This window comes from Mastigoproctus giganteus, chromosome 5 (genome assembly GCF_048544385.1).
Source record: "Mastigoproctus giganteus isolate SK-2022 chromosome 5, ASM4854438v1, whole genome shotgun sequence".
Taxonomy (NCBI): Eukaryota; Metazoa; Arthropoda; class Arachnida; order Uropygi; family Thelyphonidae; genus Mastigoproctus; species Mastigoproctus giganteus.
This window is the reverse complement of record NC_143579.1, coordinates 108137577-108161183: the sequence shown is the minus strand read 5'-3', so window position 1 is coordinate 108161183 and position 23607 is coordinate 108137577. Positions and strand designations below refer to the sequence as shown.

General features: G+C 39.2%; 1 protein-coding gene across 2 annotated transcripts in view; it reads left to right on the top strand.

The window, feature by feature from the left end:
* The window catches only part of LOC150085624 (transmembrane protein 65), a 165223-nt gene that overhangs the window by 22157 nt on the left and 119459 nt on the right, over positions 1 to 23607 (top strand). For both annotated transcript variants that reach the window (XR_016546932.1, XM_090373397.1), the window contains exons 2-3: positions 764 to 873; positions 12448 to 12502. Coding sequence is in view for 1 of the 2 variants with exons in the window: in XM_090373397.1 (XP_090229523.1) it covers positions 764 to 873; positions 12448 to 12502 (165 nt within the window). In the remaining variant the exon portion in view is untranslated. The remainder of the gene's footprint in view (positions 1 to 763; positions 874 to 12447; positions 12503 to 23607) is intronic.

Here is a 23607-nt window from a genome sequence, read left to right as displayed (position 1 = left end):
TATCAAACTACAAATGTGAAAATACAATGCAAGGAGTAAATGAAAGTAGCATTTAGCGTAGAGGTGCATATATGGTGACACATTGCCTCAAAACAATCATATAAAACTACTCATGATTTTTGTAGGTAATTTCAAAAACAATTCTTACAATAATAGCACATGTACTCTGGAATAACTGATAAAATAACTGCAAGCAGTGTTTTTGAATGTGTTTTGCTGTGTGATTGTCATGGTGATCATTTAACATTTCTTTGGGAAAAGCTGATTAACATCAGAGAAAAAAAGATTGTTACTTGTAAATTTTGTAGTTCTAGCAGTTTGTCAGTCACAGTTATTATTAGCTATATGGTGCAAGGAAGCCTTGAGGCTTATGCTGCACCAGCCAAAAAAAAAAAAAAATTCCCGAGTTACCCTGGGGGGGGGGGGAGAGAGAGAGTGAGAGAGTGTCAAAAGTAGAAGGGAATCACTAAGAAAGAGAAGAATGATGAAATCCAGCTCAGGACCCTGGGTGTGCCAAGCCCATACTCATCAGATATGAGCCCCTGGGTTAAATTTACTTGCATTTTCATGGATTCTCATTTAAAAGGATCACCCTATATTACATAGTTTGTACCCATGATCTCGTTTTTAGGCCCACATTATGCATTGTCCACTCTTGATTTAGTATATTAGAACTGTTTCTAATATTTATGTTATCTATAGTATATACATGCTGAGGTTTATATTAATTAGATTATAATACTACTTGTTTATTTTTTATTAGATCAAGAAGCAGTACCACCGACCTCAGCTCAGCTAAGAGCAGTTGCTACACATAGTGCCTTGCCTTTTATTGGTTTTGGATTTTTGGACAATTTTATTATGATTGTTGCTGTAAGTGTTTTTTGTTTTGTTTCTGAGAAAAATGTTATGCTTTCACTTGAGTTAGACTATAGTTAACCTTCACTTCAGTTAGACTAATTAACCTTGACAGATTTTATATCAATATCTGTTTTTATGAAGTGATGTAATTAAGGGTATCAGGTCAGGGAAACAGGAAATATGTTGTGCAAGAAGAATAGGTGGAATATGATCAATGTATGTTTTCCAGGGACAAAAGTAGATGACATTGTAGAGCAGACATCATTTATGATGTCAAAAGATGATATTGTTGTATACTTTGGCACTAATGATATTAAGAGTAGGAGATCTTAGGACTTACTTAACAAGCACAGGGAATAAATGTTGGCAACAGTCATGAGTTAGGATGGAATTTGAAAGTGCCGGCAATTCTGAACAGACATGATAAAAGGGAATACATATTGAGAGTCTTGTCAATGAGTTTGGCCCAAGAAAATGCTCAAGGCTCATGGGGTAGAAATTTTCTGTGTGGTCTATGCTTGTTAACGGGAGAGATAGTTTTTAAAGGAATGGGATACACTTAAATAGTAGTGATGCAAAAATATTTGCTGATGCTATTGAGGCAGTGATAGGTTGGTTTGAAAACTGCTAGCTTGAGGGGGGGGAGGATACACAGACTAATAGATTAACAATAGCTGTAGGCAGAGGTGAAAGTGAAGGAAGGTGTCAGGAAATTCAGGCCCTGCTGGGGTTCGTCATGCAACAAGTAAATGCATGGGCTGTGTTAGGGTAACTAAAAGTAAGAATATGTGCATGTATAATTGCATGTACACTAATGCTAGGAGCATTGTAAGTAAATTTTATCTATTTGGAGTACTGATTAAGTTATCAAATGCAGACATGTAGGGTTAGGAGAGACAGGGTATCACTCCGACATAAGCGAATACTGAATTTGAATGTGTGGAGTACAATGTATACAGGAAGGACAGGAGGGGTGGAGGGGTTATGCCCTTAGTTAATAAGCATGAAATCTAAGCATATTAAAATATATTAAATCATATTAAATCTAAGGTAGTGAACCTGTGCAATGTTGAGTCAGTTTGGTGTGATATAAACACTGAAAAAACATAATTGAGAGTAGGCATTGCTATAGACTAATGACTGTGATGAATCTGCAAAATAGCTAGAGAAATAGTGGGCAAGTAAATTAGAATATCTTATTATGGGGGATTTTAACTTTCCATGTATTGACTTTAATTTATTGGTTCACTCTCACACTAGCAAGACTTTTGTAGATTTCTTGGTTGGCTGTTTTCTACAGCAACAAGAGGAAGCAGTACTCTTAATCTGGTTATCAACAGTGATTCTTCATGCATTTGGAATCTGCAGGTAAAAGAACCACTGGGTGGCAGTGATCACAATGTTCTAATGTGGAATTCAATAAAAGACTACTACTGTCAAGGATAAAGGGAAAGGCTTTTGCTTTCATAAGGGTGACTACAGTGGACTCAGACAGTTTTTAAATTCTATGCAGGGCGACTAACTGATGATGTAACCAACAGCATATTCTAAATGGGAAGCTTTCAGAGAAGTAATCATAGAAGCTACTAGATTTTTCATATCAAAAAAGAACTACTGTTCAAGGCATAGACCTAAATGATGTCAGATGAACTATTGAGACACATGGCAGAGAAGAAAAGTATATGGGATGCATATAAATTACCGGCTTATACAGTAGCCTGTGGTATAAAATTATTCATGTCACAAATCAGGTTAGGTAAACTAAGGCATATTATGAGAAGTCTTTTGCAAAGAATGCAAAGAAAAGCAACAAACTCTTCTATGCTTATATTTACAGTAGCAGGAAGGAGGGATTGATGACATGGGTCACATTGATATCAGTGGATTAACTGTTCATGACCCTGCTTAGATTGCTGACAAATTGAATAGGTATTTTGTATGTACATTCACACTTCAGGAATTATTCAAGGAAGGGTATGCTAGAAGTTTATCAAACTCTGACAGAGATTTAAATGACTATGTAATAACTGCAAGGAAAGTGGAAGAGAAATTGTTGAAGCTGAACATAAAATAAGACACCTGAGGTGGATAATATCTGTCCAATTATATTAAAGGAGTTAGCAAAGGAAGTAAGCAAACCCTTAGTAATAATTATGAGAACATCCTTGGATTCAGGGGAGGTCCCCGTGGACTGGAGAGCACAAGTGTATCACTAAGTCATAATGGGGGATCAAAAGGTTTCATGAGTAATTATAGCTCTGTTGGCTTAACATCTTTTCCAGAGAAAATAATGGAGGGTGCAGTCGTTTAACAAGTTTGAGATGATTTGGGCCTAGGTAAGACTAATATTGAAGAAAATCTCAGGGATTCAGATCTAGAAGTTAATATTTATAAACATTTATGTATTCAGTTTTTATAAAACTTGTAAATTTCTTAAAAAATCACACTCTAGGTGTTATGGAAACTATTCAGAAACTCACTCACAAAAGGTTAAAGGCTTACTGAGGAAAGTTTTAGTTATTTTTGTATATCAAGTGGACCAATCTGATTCATTCCCTTCCTTCTAGAGTTTACATGAGTAAAGAACTCTTCGCTGTTTTTCTTTTCATCCCTTGCCAAATATTTCTCATAATCTGCCTTTGCCTGCCTAACCTCCTTTGTAACTTGGTTACAGATCAACTTATATCTATCATAGGCTTCTGTGTCACGTGTTAATTTATATGTATCCCATGCATTTTTCTTCTCTGCCATATGTCTCATTAATTCATTTGACATCCATTTAGGCCTAAACCTTGAACAATATTTCTTAGTTGGTATGTAAATCCTAGTAGCTTTCAAGATAAGTTCTTTGAATGCTTCCCATTTTGAATTTGCTGTTGGTAACATCATCAGTTGGCCCCACTGTATAGAATTTAAATACTGTCTCAGACCATCGTAGTTGCCTTTACGAAAGCAATAACTCTTCCCTTTACCCCTGATGGTAGTTACCTCTTTGAGTAAATCCCACTTCAGCACACTGTGATCACTGCCACCTAGTGGTTCCTCTATCTACAGATTCTTAATGCATGAAGAATCACTACTGATAATGGTCATTGAGGTTGTCACAGACATTCTCTCAGATATGCCAGACAAGCTGTACTTGCTACCTGGGAGTCGAAAACGCTGATGGAACTGATATTCGGGTGACACTGAAGTCAAGTGGACCCAATTTCGGCAAATTCTGGACGGTCTGTGACAGCCAAATCCTCTGCTTGCACTTTCACGATGATGGGATTGTTAGTAATCCTGGGTATAACCTCCATGCTCAAGTACATGGTGGGTGACCACCCAGGTGTGAACCAACGTAAGCAGGGGTCGAGGTGTGGCGCTCACACCACATGGAGGAACGATGCCCCTCTATGTTAACAGGCAGTACTAGGTGGTAGATGACTCATCAACCAGTGAAATACCACCATTTTGCTTATTGGAGGCTTGAAGTGGTAGAACCCATGTTTAGTCTCTAGAGCTAAGTTCCGACCCTTCCCTATCCCTTCCATCATGCAGTATGATTGATGACTTTTGAGGTTATGATGAACGTCGTGGTGAGATCCAATATTCCTTACATTTCGAGGGTACAGCTCTAAAACGGTGTTCGCAGGCCGGCCGCTAGTTAGTACACCGGACTGAACCTATTGGTAACTCTCTAGGAGGCTTCTGGATCAGCTAGTGTATAATCTTGCTACCTCTACTCTGCCAGATAGTGACTGGAGGAAGTCAGAGTAGTGTATATGCAGGGAGCATTGTCGAGGCCATGTTATGTCAAGGATCTGGGTATATTCTTACCATGTGTACGCCATATCCAAAAATTTCATAACTTCCCAGCCACTTTTTCTTACTATTGAATACACCATGATTTGTCAAACTAATAGAGCAAGCTTATCTGCGAAAAGATCTAAACCTCCCAAGCACTTCCTAATTAATTTCACAAATATACGTGGTCTCAGTTCTAATCTCAACGATGTCCATTTCCACTTGCACTCTGCCAAACCCCATGTACTTTTTCTGACAGAATCTCAGTTATCAGGTGATTCAACTACTGCTCATCTCAGATGCCCAAATTATTCGCTGTATGATTCCTTTTGCCTCAAAGGTGGTACTTGTGCATATGTCCGTTCTGATATTCCCTGTCAGAGACTTGGCAATTTGGAATCTTCTCTGGCTTAAAATCTCTCTACCTCATTTTGTTAAATTCATCTGTTGTCTCTACCATTCTCCCAACTCCACTAATCACTTGGAGCTTTTCAGCCACTAATCACTTGGAGCTCTTTGACTTCCTCTCTTTGCAACTTGACTTTCTCCAGTCCAACTTTCCTAACAGTGAGGTAATTTTCCTTGTTGATTTTAATGTTCACAACTCCAGCTGGCTTCCGTTTTCTAGTCACACCAACCCAGCAGGTCGAGATGCTGAGGCTTTTGCAATTACTAATGACCTAGCACAGATTGTTCATTTACCTACAAGAATACCGGACAATCCTAATCATACAGCCAATACGCTCGATCTTTTTCTCACAAACAACCCTTCTAAGTACATGGTCGAAGTGAGAGGGCCTTTATGCACTTCAGATCACAACTTGGTGATCACAACCTTTATCTTGTGGCTATTCCCAATCTCGTGTTGTTTGGCATTACAAGAATGCAAAATGCGATGACCTGCGAGACTTCTTTTCTTCTTTTCCATGGTCGGATTACTGTTTCAAAACTTCTGATGTCAACGTTTGCTCAGATCGTGTCAGTGATATTATTTTTGCAGGAATAGAATCGTTTGTCCCACACGCCACTTTAAAATCTCGTCCTTTATCTAAACCTTGGTTTTCCAATAAATGTGCTAAGGCTGTTCAAGAGAAGAATGTTGCATATCATAATTGGCTTGTTTCTAATTCTTCAGTTTCATTTTCTGCCTACACCAAAGCTTGCAACAATTATAAAGCAATTATTAATCAGTCAAATTCAATTTTGAACAGGCTAAGAGTAGAAAACTTGCTTCTTGCCCTAATGGCAGCCAAGAATTCTGGTCTCTTGCCAAAGCTATTGGCCGCAACTTTTGCCCATCTCTGCTCCCACCTCTGTCAAAACCAGATGGTTCTGTTGTCTCTTCAGCCAAGGATAAAGCTGAACTGCTAGCATCCCGTTTTTGTTCCAGCTCAAGAATTAATGATCTTGGTAAAACACCTCCCACCATTCCCAACACACTCCATTCAATGCCTCCTGTGGTCTTCCGTCAAAAGGATATCAGAAGGATTTTGATGAATCTTGATGCTAAGAAAGCTCCAGGTCCTGATGGTATTTCTCCACTTGTTCTCAAAACCTGTGCTCCTGAACTTACTCCTATTCTTTGCCACCTTTTTTCACTTTCTTATTCCAAAGGTGTTTTTCCTTCTGCTTGGAAATTTGCTCATGTCCAGCAAGTTCCTAAAAAGGATGACAAATCCCTCCCATCCAATTATCGTCCCATTGCAGTTACTTCTACTCTTTCTAAAGTAATGGAGAAATCAATTAACCACCAACTCTTAAACTACCTAGAAACCTTCCATCTGATCAACGATCGCCAGTATGGATTCCGTCAGTGTCGATCCACTGGTGATGTTCTGGCTTATGTTACCCCATTTATGGACTAATTCAATGGAAAGGTTCGGTGAGTAGTTGCTCTTGACATCTCAGAGTCTTTCAATCATGTTTGGCATAAAGGTCTTCTAAACAAGCTTCCATCTTATGGTTTGCCAACTGTTTTTAGTAATTGGTTATCCAGTTTTCTCTCTGACCACTCACTGAGGGTGATGGTAGATGGCTTTCTGTCTTCTAACTTTTCCACTAATGCCGGTGTCCCCCAAGGTTCAGTTCTTTCCCCTACTCTTTTCCTCTTGTATATTAATGACCTTTTTCCATTGACTGGAAATCCTATCCATAGTTTTGCCGATGATAGCACATTGCATTCCACTTTCCATTTTGAGAAACCTTGCCCTGTTCAATCAGCTTCAACTTCTCGAAAATCTGCTACCAATTCCTTAAATGCCGATGTTCAGGTAATTCTACAGTGGGGCAAAGACAACTTAGTTGATTTCAACCCTTCTAAAACTCAGTCTTGTCTTATATCTTGCAAAAAGGATTCTTATGCTCCTATGCTTTTCTTTAGTGACACTCTGATTTCTAGGTAAAATGATATATCTCTTTTAGGGATTACCCCGACTTCTAATCTCTCTTGGCACAAGCACATTACAAATATTGCTTCCTCTGCATCTAAAAAACTTGGTTTTCTCTTTCGCTCTTGGCATTACTTTTCTTCCAAACAGCTGCTCACTCTGTATAAATCGCAAATCCGCCCTGCCATGGAATATTGTTCCCACATCTGGGGTGGTGTCCCCAAAACCTTTCTCAGGCTTCTTGATTCCATTCAGAAGAGGGCAGTTAGGTTAATTAATGATTCATCTCTAACAGAGTCTCTCCACTTGCTTTCTCATAGACGTACTGTTTCTGCTGCATGCCTCTTCTACAAATACTTCCATGGGCACTGTTCTTCTGAATTGGCTTCTATAATTCCCGCTCTCTCTTTCAAAACAGTCCGAACACGTGCCGCCACCAGCCAACATCCATTTACTGTCCAACTTCAATCCCTCAGAACCAACTTTTCATCTTCCTCATTTATTCATTCAGCTGCCGTTTTCTGGAACAACCTTCCTTCATACGTACTTTCTGAAAATTACAATCTACAGAAGTTCAAGTCCAATGTTGACAAATATCTTCTTTCGTCTTCTCAACCTCCAACCCAAGCACGGTACTAAGTACTATAGGTTCTAACACCTCTTGTGTTTGGGGTTCCCATAAAAAAAAAAAAAAAAAAGAAAAAAAAGAGTACTTTTAAAAAAAAAATGGCAACTTATTATAACCTACCACAGTCATGAAACAAATGCAATGCATTCTGGTAGCTAAAACCATAGTTGACATTGCCTGTTCTAGCATTGAGCGCATTCTGGTGGTAAAATAGCTAAAGTTCACATAAAAAAAAAAAAAAAAAAATCAAATCAAGAGTATTACTCCCTCTATTTTCCTCCCGAACATGCTGATGTAGAAAACAATCATCCAATAAAATCCACAAAAGCCTTGCTAGTGTGTGAGTGACCAACTCACAAATTCCAGTCAATATCTGGGAAATTAAAATCCCCCATTATACGACTCTCTGATTTACTGGTCCACTCTATTTCCCCTGTACAGTTTCTTATTATACTCATCAGAGTCATTAGGCCTATAGCACACTCCTACTCTTAATTTTGATCTCCCAATGCTTATGTTACACCAAACTGACTCGACACTACACTGTCCATTGATATTGACTGGCTTCACTTCCTTGGATTTTATGCGTTTCTTAACTAATAGCATAACCCCTCCTCCTTTCCTATCCTGTCTATCCTTTCTGTAGATGTTGTACTCCCCAAATTCCAGTTCTGCATTCTTTATATCTGTGCGACACCACGTCTCTAATGTCCCAACAATATCTGCCTTTGATGCTTTGAGCAATACCTCAAAATCATCAAATTTATTTACCAAACTCCTAGCATTGGGGGTACACGCAAGTATACATGAACCTGTCCTTTTTCTTAGCTACCTTAACACAACCCATGTGTTTACTGTACAGCAGTGACTCCCAGCAGTCTCTGAAATATCCTGCATCTTGTTTTCCAGGCTTCTGCTCATTCCAATAGAAGCAGTGCAAGAATCACTTTCACCTCAGCTAGTGGCTACTGTTAATCTATTAGTCCTTGTATCCCCCCAATCTAGCAGTTTTCCGACGCACCTAACACTGCCTCGATAGCATCAGCAAATATTCTTGCACTCTTTCTATTTAAGTGTATCACATCCCTGTAGAAGTCCCTTCTGTTATCCAAACATATTGTTTTTTATTATATATATGCGCAAACACACACATACACACGTTTATTTTTTTTCCCTTTTTTTCTTTTTATTTATTTCTTTATTTTTTATTGTTTTTATATGTCATTATTATATATTTTATGTATTTATTGTTTTTGTATTATTATTATATATTTTATTTATTTATTATTTTATTTATATATTTTATTATGTTTTTTTTCATTTTTTTATTATCCCACATATTGTTTTTTTTTTATTATTGTGTGTGTGTGTGTGTGTGTGTGTGTGTATATATATATGTATGTTTATTTCTTTTTATTTATTTATTTATTTTTTTGTTGTTTAATATTATTATTTTATATATATTTTAACGCCACGGAACTCATTCTTTCTTCCTTTTCAATCCATATTATTATTATTTAATTTTTTTTCTCCTCTGGTGTGGGCCCCCAAAGGAATCTGGCTCACCTTTCGGCAACGTCAGGTGGGTCAGAGTCTCGAATTGAGACTCTAAGAGCACTACGGGACTGGCCCACCTTCCCGTGGCGTGGACGAGTACCCAGAATCATCTCTCCAGGTGATTTATGCTTCTGGGTAGCCAAGCAGCTAGACACAACAACAGAACACACCCATAATACACACAAACCTATGTCATCTGGCCCATTTGTAGTGATATTCTTCACAGAGATATGAGGCGGAGGTGAGCTGATGTTCTAGGTGCTGCCATGTACAAAAACACGTATCCACATGTCCATGTCCCCTTTGTATCTCTATGAAGCATAGTACCACTGTAAAAGGGCCAGAATTTTGTTGGTGTAGGTTTGTGTGTATTGTGTGTGTGTTCTGTTGTTATGTCATGTTTGCATTTTAAATCGCTATATCTCCAGTTCTAGCAGTCAGATTTTAAAAATTTTAAAACCAAATATATCTTTCGTCATTCTGTACTGTATTTCATAAAAAATTTTGATGAAAAAAAAAAAATATATAATTCAACATGTTGAAGACTAATATTGAGCATTGTAAAGTGTATAGAGCACGTGTGTGTGTGCAATGCCACCACTGAAACCACCTCCATTGAGTACAAAGGAGAGATCTGTAAAAACTTTGTAATAAACTTGTAAAACAATTATAAAATATTAAACCACTGTAACATTGAAATAATAAATGTTTCAAAAGATTCTAAAGAAGCTTCACTTAACTTCTGCTTTGTGTGCCTGGCGTGCACACAATTTTTTTTTTTTTGCTTATGCTTTGTAAGTTCCCTTCTTTGTATCATTTGCCACTACTATTACCAATTTTATCATCAGCACTAATGCTACTAATACTAATTTTCATCAGCATTGCTAATTTCATGCATATGATGCCGTTTGTGCCTGGAACATATTGGTTTCAGGTGTGTGTGTGTGTGTAGGTATAAAATCCTATTGCCTTTTATGCAGATTTTTTCCCATTTTGCCAGCGTTATCAAAATTCTTGATGTTATGCATTACACTATCTTTAGGTATTGTGGGCTGTTCATAACAACATACAGTTAGCAACAAGTGAATGAGGAACTACATTTCAAAGAAAGATAGTGGTCATTTTTAGTAATTGTTGAAACCAGAATTACTAAACTCCTGGGGTAATTTTCCTAGAAAATCAAAACCACAGGTTATCTGCAAAAAAAAGTGAAAAACTGAAATCTGTCAGGAGTGTAAATTTATTTCCATACTTACTGTATTTATCATTATAAAAGTACTGTATTCTACAGTGTGAGAAGAATTGATAAGAAATTTGATATATAGTATTTTTTTGAAAAAAAAAGACAATAGTTACACTTTTTTCCATTGGTTCTGCATAAATTTCAAAGCATCATCTTGTCAGCAAGACAGGATAATGTTTCTTTATTTTAACATAATGGATGCACACAGATGTGTATTATGTGGAGAAGAAACGTTAGATCTATCTGTACAGTCGTAAAACTGAAGGATTGGTATGAGCTTTCTAAGACATTAGCAAGAAAGCAAGCTTATATAGCATCAGCCAAAAAAAAAAAAAAAAAAAGTCAAGGGATGTCTACGAGAACATAAATAAACAGTACTTATAATGGATTCCACATTTTTTTTTTCGTTGGCTGACTTAGACTTCCATGGTTGCTAAGTTTTTGGTTAATCTGAAACCCGTTGAATTTGACAGATCATTGAATCTGCTTTATCTAGACAACACCAATGCAGTTCTTCCTTCTGGTGTCTGTTGTTTGTGTCATGCTACAAATATTGTTTGATCATCTGTTGATCTTGAAGATCTTTCTCTATTTACAAACTTTCAAACGAAAGGTGCAAACTGACTTTTGACAATTGAAAAGAATTGTGTTGTTATTAATATGAGGACTCATTTAAAGACAATTAAAATGAATGTGGGGTAGTCAGTGTCCTGCTGTGCACTGGTTCTGTGGAGTGAGTTTCTTTATAGAATTTTGAAAACTTGTAAAAATGATTGCCTTTCATAAATTGTTTTAAATATAAATTTTGCTATTCCTGATTGGCCAACTGCAGAGTGAAATTATTGCCAGAAGTCAAATGAGAATTAAAAAAAAAAAATTGTAGTTCTTATTATTTTTTGATTCAGTAATATTCTCTACATCTATATCAGACAGTTGAGAAATTTAGTTTCATCAATCAGTTGTGATCTCCTTTGATTTTCAAAGTTATTTTGTGGTACCATCTATTGAGCACTAGCTTGTTATTACTTAGAAATGCAGATAAGAAATCACATCACTTATTGAAATATTTAATAACAGTGTTTTATACAGACATACTATTCAAATAAAGGGAAGCATAATTGAAATTACATTGAAAGATAAATATGTGTGCATACTATAAAAATATATTTTTGCATTCCATAGAAATATCATTTGTGATTAATCCATGCAGGAGTATGTATGCATACTCCTGAATGGATTCACCATGAATGACATAGAATAAGACTTTAAATAGTTGACATTTGTTGACATGTTACCCATTTATGGACTAATTCAATGGAAAGGTTCGGTGAAACACAAGAAGGTGTTTCACCGAATGGTCCAATGTCAACAAATATCTTCTTTCGTCTTCTCAACCTCCAACCCAAGCACAGTACTAAGTACTATAGGTTCTAATACCTCTCGCGTTTGTGGTTTACATAAAATAAATGAAATAATAAATAAATACAAATTTTATTTTATTTATTTATTTGTTTATTTATTTCTTAATTTTGTTGTCCTATATATATTCTGTATTATAAGAGAAATAACTTATTTTCAGTCTAAAAAAAAATTAATTAAATTGTCCTTGGCAGTATAGTGGGTTACACCACTTTAAGGAAGTTTGGTTCGAATTCTGTCTGAAAAAGAGTTTTTAAAGAGATCCTCAATTAGAGCTCTACTTAGCTGATTTCAGGTGGACAGTGTAAGCTTTTTTTTTTTTTTTCTCCAAGAGTTTATCTCGGTTTTTCAATCTGCAACATGACAATTTACCCATCAACACGCAAGCATAATGCATTGACACAATATGACATTTTATATTAAACCACATCACTGTATGCCTTAAATTTCATTGAAATACCAGAGTTCTTTTTAATTAGCTTTGTATTATTTGAATTTTCCCTGTTTTTCATTGACTATTATGCAACTATAAAGTACTTGTTTTTTTCTTTGTTTCTTTCTAGGGAGATTATATTGATACAACAATTGGTGTTACACTTGGTATTTCCACAATGGCAGGTATATTATTTTTTTTCCTTCCTTTTGGGTTTTTCATGTTTTTATTATTTTTTGAGATAAATCCTTAACTCCTCCTCCCCCTGCTTCCTTCCCAAATACAATATGTAAAATTTTTATCTGTGAAGGTTACTGAATTGCCCTTATCATCTTATCATAGTTATTTAATAGTTCTGACATTGTTTTGCATGAAATTAAATCATTGGTTAATTTATCTTTTAGGAAGTTGTTGGAGTTAGGGGCAGTCCCAGGATTTTTTAAAGGGTGCAGGCTAAAGCTATGTTCTAGAACAGGGGTGGAAAACATATCCCCAAAGTGGCATGCATATAAATTTTTTTGGGCACGCGGAATTCGTAGCATTCTAAAAATATTTCAAACTTCGAAACAACATCACTCCGGGAATCCACCTTGAGTCGTGACCTGCACATGCCCATTCTCTCTCTCTCTCTGTCAGGCATGTGTGACATCACACCATTCAGTAAATAGCTGTATTCATGCAGTGGTTTGTTTTAAGTTGGAGTGGTGAGATGTACTGTCAAAATTGTGACAAATTTGTGTGATTAAATGTCTTGAATATCACCTTCTGAGGGGCACGCAAGAGTAATTTTTTAAAATATTTAGCCAATTTTGGCATGCACCCCTAAAAAGGTTCACCACCCCTGTTCTAGAAAATCATTATGTTGCATTAAAAAATCCACATAATTTTGATCATGGGGGACTTTAGCCTCCTTCAACCCTTACCTGGCACTACCCCTAGCTATTGTTAATTTTTGCTAATTAATGAAAATAATCCCATACTCTCTTTTATTGGAATCTGAGACTCCAATAAATTGTAACGTGCAGAAAGTGAAGTTTCTGCTAAATTAAAAATTAATGATATCATATAAAAATAGAAAATACTGTATTTGATGAGCACTGTTCATTACTACTGCAGACATGGGTGTAAAGTAAAACTATTTATAATGAAATGAAGGCAGTAATATATAAAATGTGTATGTGATAGGTGATATATTCAGTAATTACATTTGCGTGTGTTTGTTTTATGTAGGGTGTGAAATTTATAAAGTAAGATCCAATAAAATAGACTAAAAAGAATAGGGATTATATAAAGTAGGAATTTGTCTGCTAGAGTGCTCATAAAGAACATGGCATTTCAGTGACTTCTAAATCCCACCCATGCTATTACAGCTTCAACTGCAGATTACATAAGAAATTAAGAAGTGAAGAACCAAAGAAAGAGAGAAGCTTTGTGAGCTAACCACTAAATCAAGAGGTCACCTCTGTTGTTAGCTAAACCTTTCTTTCTTTGGTAACTTGATAGTATTTAGCTTTTGAAGTTGTCATGGCTTAGTGGCACAGATTGTCAACATAGTCCTGTGGTTTAGGAGTTGTTGAAATAATGCCCTTCCCTTTAGTTTTTTCATTCCCTGGGGCTTAGGTGTTCCTAATGAGATGAAGCTCTAGTAGACAAAATCAAGCTTTACATAATTTGTATTCTTTTAGTCCATTGTATTGTATCTTATTTTACAAATTTCACAACCTTCAAGAGGAAAAGCTGCAGAGATGAAATGGCTAAGCATACTTTGACTTTGTGCACTTTTTAAATGCGTTCAAAATATTCTTTCTTATTCAACACATAGCATATAATATACACTAAACTGTGTTGAACCACGCATGTATAACTATATTATGACTTCATGAATTATTTATAAGGTCATTCTAAGTGAAAAATGCTATAGCAACATAAGTGTGATTTTCAATAGTCGGTAAAAAGGTCAGTTTGAAATGTAGTTGGAGTTTGGTATTGGAAAGGAACTTTTTTGCAGGAAAAAAGATTAAAAAAAAGAAGAAATTCTATTCAGCATTATTAATGTATTGTGGTCAGAAATTCACCAAACTGTGGTTTAGGAGTTGTTGAAATAATACCCTTCCCTTTAGTTTTTTCATTCCCTGGGGCTTAGGTGTTCCTGATGAGATGAAGCTCTAGTAGACAAAATCAAGCTTTACATAATTTGTATTCTTTTAGTCCATTGTATTGGATCTTATTTTACGAATTTCACAACCTTCAAAAGGAAAAGCTGGAGATGAAATGGCTAAGCATACTTTGGCTTTGTGCACTTTTTAAATGTGTTCAAAATATTCTTTCTTATTCAACACATAGCATATAATATACACTAAACTGTGTTGAACCATGCATGTATAACTGTGTTATGACTTCATGAATTATTTATGAAGTCATTCTAAGTGAAAAATGCTATAGCATTAGCATTAGTTTCTTGCATTTGATGCAAGAAAGCAAGCTTATGCAGCATCAGCCAAAAAAAAAAAATAAAAAATAAATATATAAATAAAAAATAACCACTTCCACTTCACCCCTCTGTTCGTTCGAAATACCTGTCCAGCTGAGCCTTGAGCTTATTTAGCCTATCAACTTCCACGACAAGAGATGGAAGTCTGTTCCACCAACCAACCACCCGCTGGCTAAAGGCAAATTTCCTCACGTCTATCCTACATCTGTCTTTCCTCAATTTGAATTTATGCATTCTCAGGTGATTATTCTGAGCAAGAGGAAGATTCCCATCAGCATTGAGCATGCTCAAACCATTCAAGGCTTTATACACCTCTATCAGATCACCTTGCTGGTGCCTAGTCCCCAGACACTGTAATTTGCAAAACTTAAGCCTTTCTTCATAAGAGCACCCCTTTGTTCCATTCACTAATCTTTTTGCCCTTCTCTGTATTCGTTCCAGCAGCTTTACACCCTTCCTGAAATGAAGCCTCCAGACCTGTATACACTACTCTAGGTGTGGCCTGACCATTGCCTTATACAAGGGAATAATCACCTCCTTATCCTTGCTAGAAAAATTCCTATATATCATCGACAATACACCATGAGCCACTCTTGCAGCCTGTCTGCACTGCTAAGAAAACTTCATCTGCCTGCATAACCACCCCCAGGTCCCTTTCATGCTCTACTACTGTCAGTGTAGAACCACAGAGTTGATACGTTGCTCTGGGATTGCTGTTTCCCATATGTAGTACTCTACATTTGTCAATGTTAAACTTCATTTGCCACCTCTGAGCCCATCTGCTCAACCTTTCCAGATCCTGTTGCAGTAGCATAGTGTCAGTAGTGTCCTTGACAACCATGCCAACCTTCATATCGTCTGCAAACTTGGACATTAAGCTTGATATACCAGCATCAATGGCCGCCTCCGTAGCCAGGTGGGAAGGAGCAGCAGTGCGTAGCACACGCTTCTTGATTAGACCGGGGTTCGAGCCCGTCACCACCAAATACGGAGGATGCGGAAAGGTCAGGAAATGACCACCGCATATCCCGGAGCAATATGGCCTTAGTTGCTAATGCTCCTAAAAACCAAATAACAAACAAACAAACAAACCAGCATCAATATCATTTATAAATACACAAAACAATAATGCACCCAATACTGAACCCTGAGAGACTCCACTAATAACATTAATCCACGATGAGCAGTGTCCATTGATTACCACTATCTGTCTTCTCCCCCTCAACCACCCCTTTATCCATAGCAGCAATTTGCCTCCAATGCCACACTGCTCCCATTTGTGCAGCAGTCTTCCATGTGCAATAGTATCAAAAGCCTTTCTAAGATCCAAGTATATAATATCAAAGTTATTCCCTGCATCCAGTTCTTTTGTGACTGCATCATATTATCCAATCAAATTGGTCAGACAAGACTTCCCCTTAACAAAACCATGCTGTGTCTGAGCTATAACTGAAGTCTTGTCTAGATGATCCTGCGGTGCTTCTTTAACCAGTGCCTCCATTAATTTTCCGGGAACAGAAGTTAAACTAACAGGTCTATAATTACTTGTGTCGCCCTTTGATCCTCCTCTGTGAATTGGGGTCACATTTGCACATCTCCAGTCCATGGGTACTTCCCCTGGTCCAAGTAAGCTCTCATAATTATGGCTAAGGGTTTGCTTACTTTCTTTGCTGCCTCCTTTAATATAACTTGATAGCTCCCATCCACCCCGGGTGCCTTTCTTGTATTTATCTTCAACAATTTCTCCTCCATTTTACTCTCAGTTATTACAAGATTCTCTAGCTTACTGCCAGAGTTGAATACACCTCTGGCATTCCCCTCTCTGAATAACTCCTCATGTGTGAATGTCGATGCAAAATATTCATTTGGTTTGTTAGCTACCTGCGCAGGATCATCAACAGTTGACCCATCGATATCAAGTGGACCAATCTGATTCATCTCCTTCCTTCTAGAGTTTACATAAGTAAAGAACTCTTTGCTGTCTTTCTTTGCATCCCTTGCCAAAGATTTCTCGTTATCTGCCTTCGCCTGCCTAACCTCCTTTGTGACTTGGTTACAGATCAACTTGTATCTATCATAGGCTTCTGTGTCACGTGTTAATTTGTATGTATCCCATGCATTTTTCTTCTCTGCCATATGTCTCATTAGTTCATTTGACATCCACCTAGGCCTAAACCTTGAACAATATTTCTTAGTTGGTATGTAAAGCCTAGTAGCTTCCAAGATAAGTTCTTTGAATGCTTCCCATTTTGAATTTGCTGTTGGTAACATCATCAGTTGGTGCCACTGTATAGAATTTAAATACTGTATCAGTCCATCGTAGTCGCCTTTACGAAAGCAATAACCCATCCCTTTACCCCTAATGGTAGTTACCTCTTTGAGCCCCTCGACGTGGGCACCTGTACGTGGTGAGGGGACCTCCCAGTGACGCTGCTGGACTTCCAGACTAGCATCACTGGGATCCAACGCCCACAGCCTAGGTTCCGGGCTTACATCAATGGAATCCGGCGTGTTTGCCGTGCGCTGCGACCCGTGGAAATTCGGAAAGGGGGATCCTGGTGGTTGAGGGGCCCAGCTTCAATACACCACTTTGGCCCCTGCTTCGACAAGACGGGTGGTCCTGGAAGGCCCGGCTAGGATCAATCGGCTAGTAGGTTCGCCTGCGAGGGTCAACCGTGTCAAAGCCATGCCCCTACCCTCATGGTCCGAGGGACAGGATTCAGGCTGGCGGCGGTGCGGGTATGGTGTCTGGGTAGCCCTGGCGTCCCACTCCCGAGCGCATTTATTGCATGCCGGGTAGTGGGCGTCCCTTTGGGCTCCGTGGTGGGTGGGGAGCCCGGGCACTGAACCACTTAAAAAAACTCATGAATCCTGATAAACTAACTTCTTCAGGGGCCCCAACCCGGTCCCTATCTGCAAACATAGATGAAGATCCAGATAGTACTATTAGTACAAAGAGGCAGCGAACAGAAGTAACATCAGGGCCTGTACCCAGGTTCCTAATTATGCACTCAACTGGTGAAAAACCGATTGGTAAAATGTCGCCCTTTTTCATTCAAAAAGGGTTAGATGGGATAGCAGGTTCCCCCAAATCAGTTAAGAGGCTCCGTTCTGGAGACCTCTTAATTGAAACCAAAACTGACAGGCAATCAGAACATCTACTCCGAACAACATCAATCGGAGGAATCCCTATAACAGTGACACCACACAGAACACTCAATTCATCTAGAGGTGTCATTTCGGAGTGGGACCTTCTCGACGTATACGAGGAGGAAATCTGCTCCGAATTAAAACCACAGGGAGTCATTGCCGTCAAGAGAATCACTGCGCGAAGGGATGGAAAAATTGTTAAAACCAGGAGCGTTATCCTGACTTTTAACACTCCTAAACCTCCTGAGGAGATTAAAGCTGGATATATCAACTGTTCAGTGCGTCCATACATACCAAATCCTTTACGGTGTTTTAAATGCCAAAAGTATGGACATTCCCAAATGGCCTGCCGTGGAGTCCTTGCATGCGCTCGATGCGGTGCAAAGGACCACGAAACAACAGCATGTTCAGCCGCAAAACCCACCTGTATTAACTGTGAGGGCGAACACCCGGCCTACTCACGAGCATGCCAGAGGTGGAAAGAAGAAAAAGAGATTCAACGGCTGAAGGCAGAGCTTAACATATCATACCAGGAGGCAAGGAAATCGGTCAAACCCCTGAATATCAACAGACCTACCTACGCCCAGAAGGTAGCAGGGAGATGTTCCGTTGGAACTCAGACGGACATGACCATTCCTCCAAAGGAGTCTTTCACTCCCATCGCGCGGTATCTCTTAACATCCCAAAAACCTGCACAAAAGGACCAATCAGCTGCCACTCCTATATCGGTACCTCCTAATGCTCCACAAGTTCCAAAGTTAACTATTAAAGAAAAGAATAAAAAAGGGGAAGTACCCCCTAGTACCCAAGAAAAGATGGATGTCGAGCAGAAGGAGGTACCCGAAGAGTCCGTCTTGGAACTCTTTGCGGAGGAGGAAATGGACACGGGACAGCGTCCATTCTTCCCCAAAAAAGATAAATCCAAGACTGATAAAAGTAAGCCCTCAGCACCTCGGAAGCCGCCTGACGGACCCACCAAGCCAAAATAATGGCTAAATTCCTACAATGGAATTGTCGTGGATTCCGGCGAAATATAGATGACATCAAGGCCCTCCTGCAAAAGCACGAGCCAGTTTGCTTTTGCTTGCAGGAGACATATCTAAAGGCAAGTGACGATCCCACGATGCATAACACCACAATTTTTCGTAAGGATAGAATTGCGGATGGCTCTGTACATGGGGGTAACCAGACCCCAGTGCAGTCCTTACTAATTACAACTAGCATAGAGGCTGTTGCAATTCGCCTTACGGTGGGATTTTTATTAACTGTGTGCTCTGTCTATTTGCCACCTGGGACTGACATCTCCCAAGCAGACCTTGATGATCTTCTAACGCAGCTGCCTCCCCCTTTCTTACTTCTCGGGGATTTTAACGGACATAACACCCTGTGGGGTAGTGCTAACGTCAACGGAAGGGGACGAGTCATTGAGCGTATGCTCAATGACAATGACCTTTCCCTTCTAAATACTGGAAATAACACCTTCTTCCACATGCCTACCCGTACCTTTTCTGCCATTGATCTATCTATCTGCTCCCCTTCTCTACTCCCTTCACTCACCTGGGAAGTGGAGGAGAATCCATACGGAAGCGATCACTTCCCTGTGATAACCTTGTTACACAGTGGGAGACCATGTCTTCCTTTTAGGTTACCACGGTGGAAGATTGATCAGGCTGACTGGACTGCCTTCCAACAACAGGCAAATTTCGATCTTAGCACAGTCAGTCAAGAGCCGATCAATGACGCAGTAAAGTTCATCACAGAAATCATCGTCCAAGCAGCTGCTAATGCTGTCCCAAAAACATCAGCCCGGTTTCCACCATTTCCCAAACCTTGGTGGAATTCACAATGCACAGCAGCAAAAAAGGCTCAAAACAAAGCGTGGGGGATATTTCGCCGATATCCTACCACGAACAACCTTATAGCCTTCAAACGTGCACGAGCTAAAGCACGCTACATCCGTCGTCAGAGCCAAAAGGAATCTTGGATCCGTTTTACATCATCTATTAACCAGTCTACCAACTCTAAGGTAGTCTGGGATAAAATCCGGAAAATGAAGGGAAAATATACCTCCCACCCTTCTGCAATCCTAGATTATAATGGATGCGCTATTGCAGATCCAACTGCAATAGCCAATGCTCTTGGGGAAACATTCTCTAAGATCTCTGCAACATCTTCGTATTCCCCAGAGTTCCTGGTCCTGAAATATAAAATAGAAAAACAGGCACTTAACTTTAAAACTAAGGGCATTTATCCCTACAACGGGGATTTCACTATTGTGGAATTGAAAAGAGCCCTCGCTCTTTCCAAAGCAAGTGCCGTTGGACCAGATGGCATCCATTATGAAATGATTAAACATCTTTCACCAAAATCTATGGATTGTCTGCTCCTTCTGTATAACAGAATTTTTACTGAAGGGCAGTTTCCGGACTCCTGGCGAAAGGCAATCGTTCTTGCCTTTCCTAAGCCAGGAAAGGATCCAAAAGTCACCACCAATTATCGTCCTATTGCTCTGACTAGCTGTTTGTGCAAAATCCTGGAGAGAATGGTCAATTCTCGTTTACTATGGTATTTAGAATCAAATGACCTTCTCTCCAACATCCAGTGCGGCTTCCGACGGAACCGGTCCACTTTGGACCATCTTATTAGAATGGAAGCATCTATCCGGGATGCATTCCTAAAACGGGAACACTTGGTGTCGGTGTTCTTTGACATGGAAAAAGCGTATGACACAACTTGGAGATTTGGCATTTTAAAAGACTTACATAGCCTTGGCCTAAGAGGGCATCTGCCTTTTTTTATTCAAAACTTTTTAGCCAATCGATCGTTCCAAGTTCGTGTGGGATCCTCACTCTCTCGCTCCTTTAGCCAAGAGGAGGGAGTACCACAAGGGTCAGTATTAAGTGTCACGCTTTTTGCCATAAAAATAAATTCCATCACAGAACAACTTCCTCCGACTGTAAACAGTGCCCTCTATGTTGATGACTTTAGCATTTTTTGCCAGTCGTGCAACATGAGGGTTATTGAAAGACAACTGCAGAAAGCCATTGATAGTCTGAATTCCTGGGCACTTGCTAATGGCTTCAGGTTCTCGCCGGAGAAGACCGTTTGCGTACACTTTTGTCGCAAGCGTAATCTTCATCCTGAACCTGAACTAAGGCTCGGACAAAATGCCATTCCAGTAGCAGCGAACATAAAATTCTTGGGACTCATATTCGATAAAAAACTGACGTTTTTAGATCATATTCGTCAGCTCCGCACAAAGTGCACAAGAGGCCTTAATATGCTTCGCTCGCTCTCCTCTACATCTTGGGGAGCAGACAGATGTATCCTTCTTCGGCTCTACCGTGCACTTGTGCGATCCAAACTAGATTATGGGTCCCATGTATATTCCTCCGCCAGAGACAGTGTCCTGCGATGGCTGGACCCCGTCCATCATCAGGCCCTACGTATTGCTACTGGAGCATATCGCACATCTCCTGTCCAGAGCTTATACGTCGAAGCAAACGAACCACCGTTATCACTTCGACGTAAGCAGTTGTCTGTAAAGTATGCTTTAAAATTGAAATCCCTGCCAGACCATCCTACGTGGCCCTTCGTTTTTGAGCCACGATGGGAAAATTTATACAATACCCGTAAGACTGCCAATCGTCCTTTTGGTATTCGTTTCCAAGAGCTACTCAAAGAACTTAATATCAAGGTAGACAAGGTTGCCCAAACATCAAAGCAACCCTTTCCACCCTGGCATGCTCGTGTCCCGGCATGCGACTTGTCGCTTAGAAACTGGGGAAAGTTGGACACGCCATCATGTGTCTACCTGCAGCTTCATTCAGCTCACCGAACTGAATATTCCGACTTCGCGCCAGTCTACACAGACGGTTCGAAGTCGGAATCATATGTGGGATCTGCTGCTGTCTTCACAGACAGCACTATATCAGAGCAGATTCCCTCTGATTGCAGCATATTTACTGCAGAGCTGCACGCTGTAGAGTTAGCCTTGGATCATATTAGTAAATGCCAATACCAACGGTTCATTTTATATTCCGACTCTCTTAGCATGTTACAGGCTTTAATATCTGTGAGGTATAATCCTCATCCAGTTCTGTCTAGCATTCAGCAGAAGATTCACGTTCTCCATGAACGCGAATATGACATCCGCTTCTGCTGGATTCCCAGCCACATTGGGATTAGGGGAAATGATTTGGCTGACGCCGCAGCCAAATCAGCAATTCCCAATAATAACCGTTGCCTGTTAGTCCCCTATACAGACTACAGGCAAACAGTACATCAAAAGGTACATTCCCAATGGCAGGATTCGTGGGATAGACAGACTGCGAATAAATTACATCGTATAAAGCCTGTTATTGAACCGTGGCAGTCTTGTCTGCGCAGGAATCGTAAGGAGGAAGTTGTTCTTGCCCGGACCCGCATAGGACATAGTCATTTGACACATTCTTTTCTGCTGAGGGCTGATGACCCTCCTATGTGTGCGTCTTGTGGCACAATTATATCAATTAGACACCTTTTAATCGACTGTCCAGATTTTAGCAATATCCGTTCTAGCATTTTTAATCATCTGACTGAGCCGTATACACTCAGTCAGATTTTATCCGACAACGACAACGTGTCTGCTGTTTTTAGCTATTTCAAATTAATAAAAGTTTTTAATTGTATATAAAAATTTACGTTCTTGTTACGTATTTATTGGTTTACCTTTTATATCTTTGTTATTATACATATGGACATGGTGGCCTAACTACTTAGGTCACTGAATTTTTTAACCTTTTATATATGACCGGTATTTGGCGCATTATAGCCTCAGTTGCTGATGCGCCAATAAAACACAAACAAACAAACAAACAAACCTCTTTGAGTAAATCCTTTGAGCACACTGTGATCACTGCCACCTAGTGGTTCATTTACCTGCAGATTCTTAATGCATGAAGAATCACTACTGATAATCAAATCAAGAGTATTACTCCCTCTAGTTGCCTCCTGAACATGCTGATGTAGAAAACAATCATCCAATAAATCCACAAAAGCCTTGGTAGTGTGTGAGTGACCAGCCCCCAAAATCCAGTCAATATCTCGGAAATTAAAATCTCACATTATAAGACTCTCTGATTTACTGGCCCACTCTATTTCCCTGTACAGTTTCTTATTATACTCATCAGAGTCATTAGGCCTATAGCACACTCCTACTCTCAATTTTGATCTCCCAATGCTTATGTCACACCAAACTTACTCGACACTGCACTGTCCAGCAATGTCGACTGGCTTCACTTCCTTGGATTTTATGTATTTCTTAACTAATAGCATAACCCCTCCTCCCTTCCTATCCTGTCTATTCTTTCTGTAGACATTGTACTCCCCAAATTCCAGTTCTGCATTCCTTATATCTGTGTAACACCACATCACCTGAAATCCCCACAATATCTGCCTTTGATGTTTTGAGCAATACCTCAAATTCATCAAATTTATTTACTAAACTCCTAGCATTGGTGTACACGCAAGTTTAGCATTAGTAGAGGCATATGATGCAAGAAAGCAAGCTTATTCAGCATCAGCCAAAAAAAAAAGAAAAAAGCACAACCACTACTCCCATTTCACCCCTCCGTTCGTTCGAAATACCTGAGCCTTAAATTTGTTTAG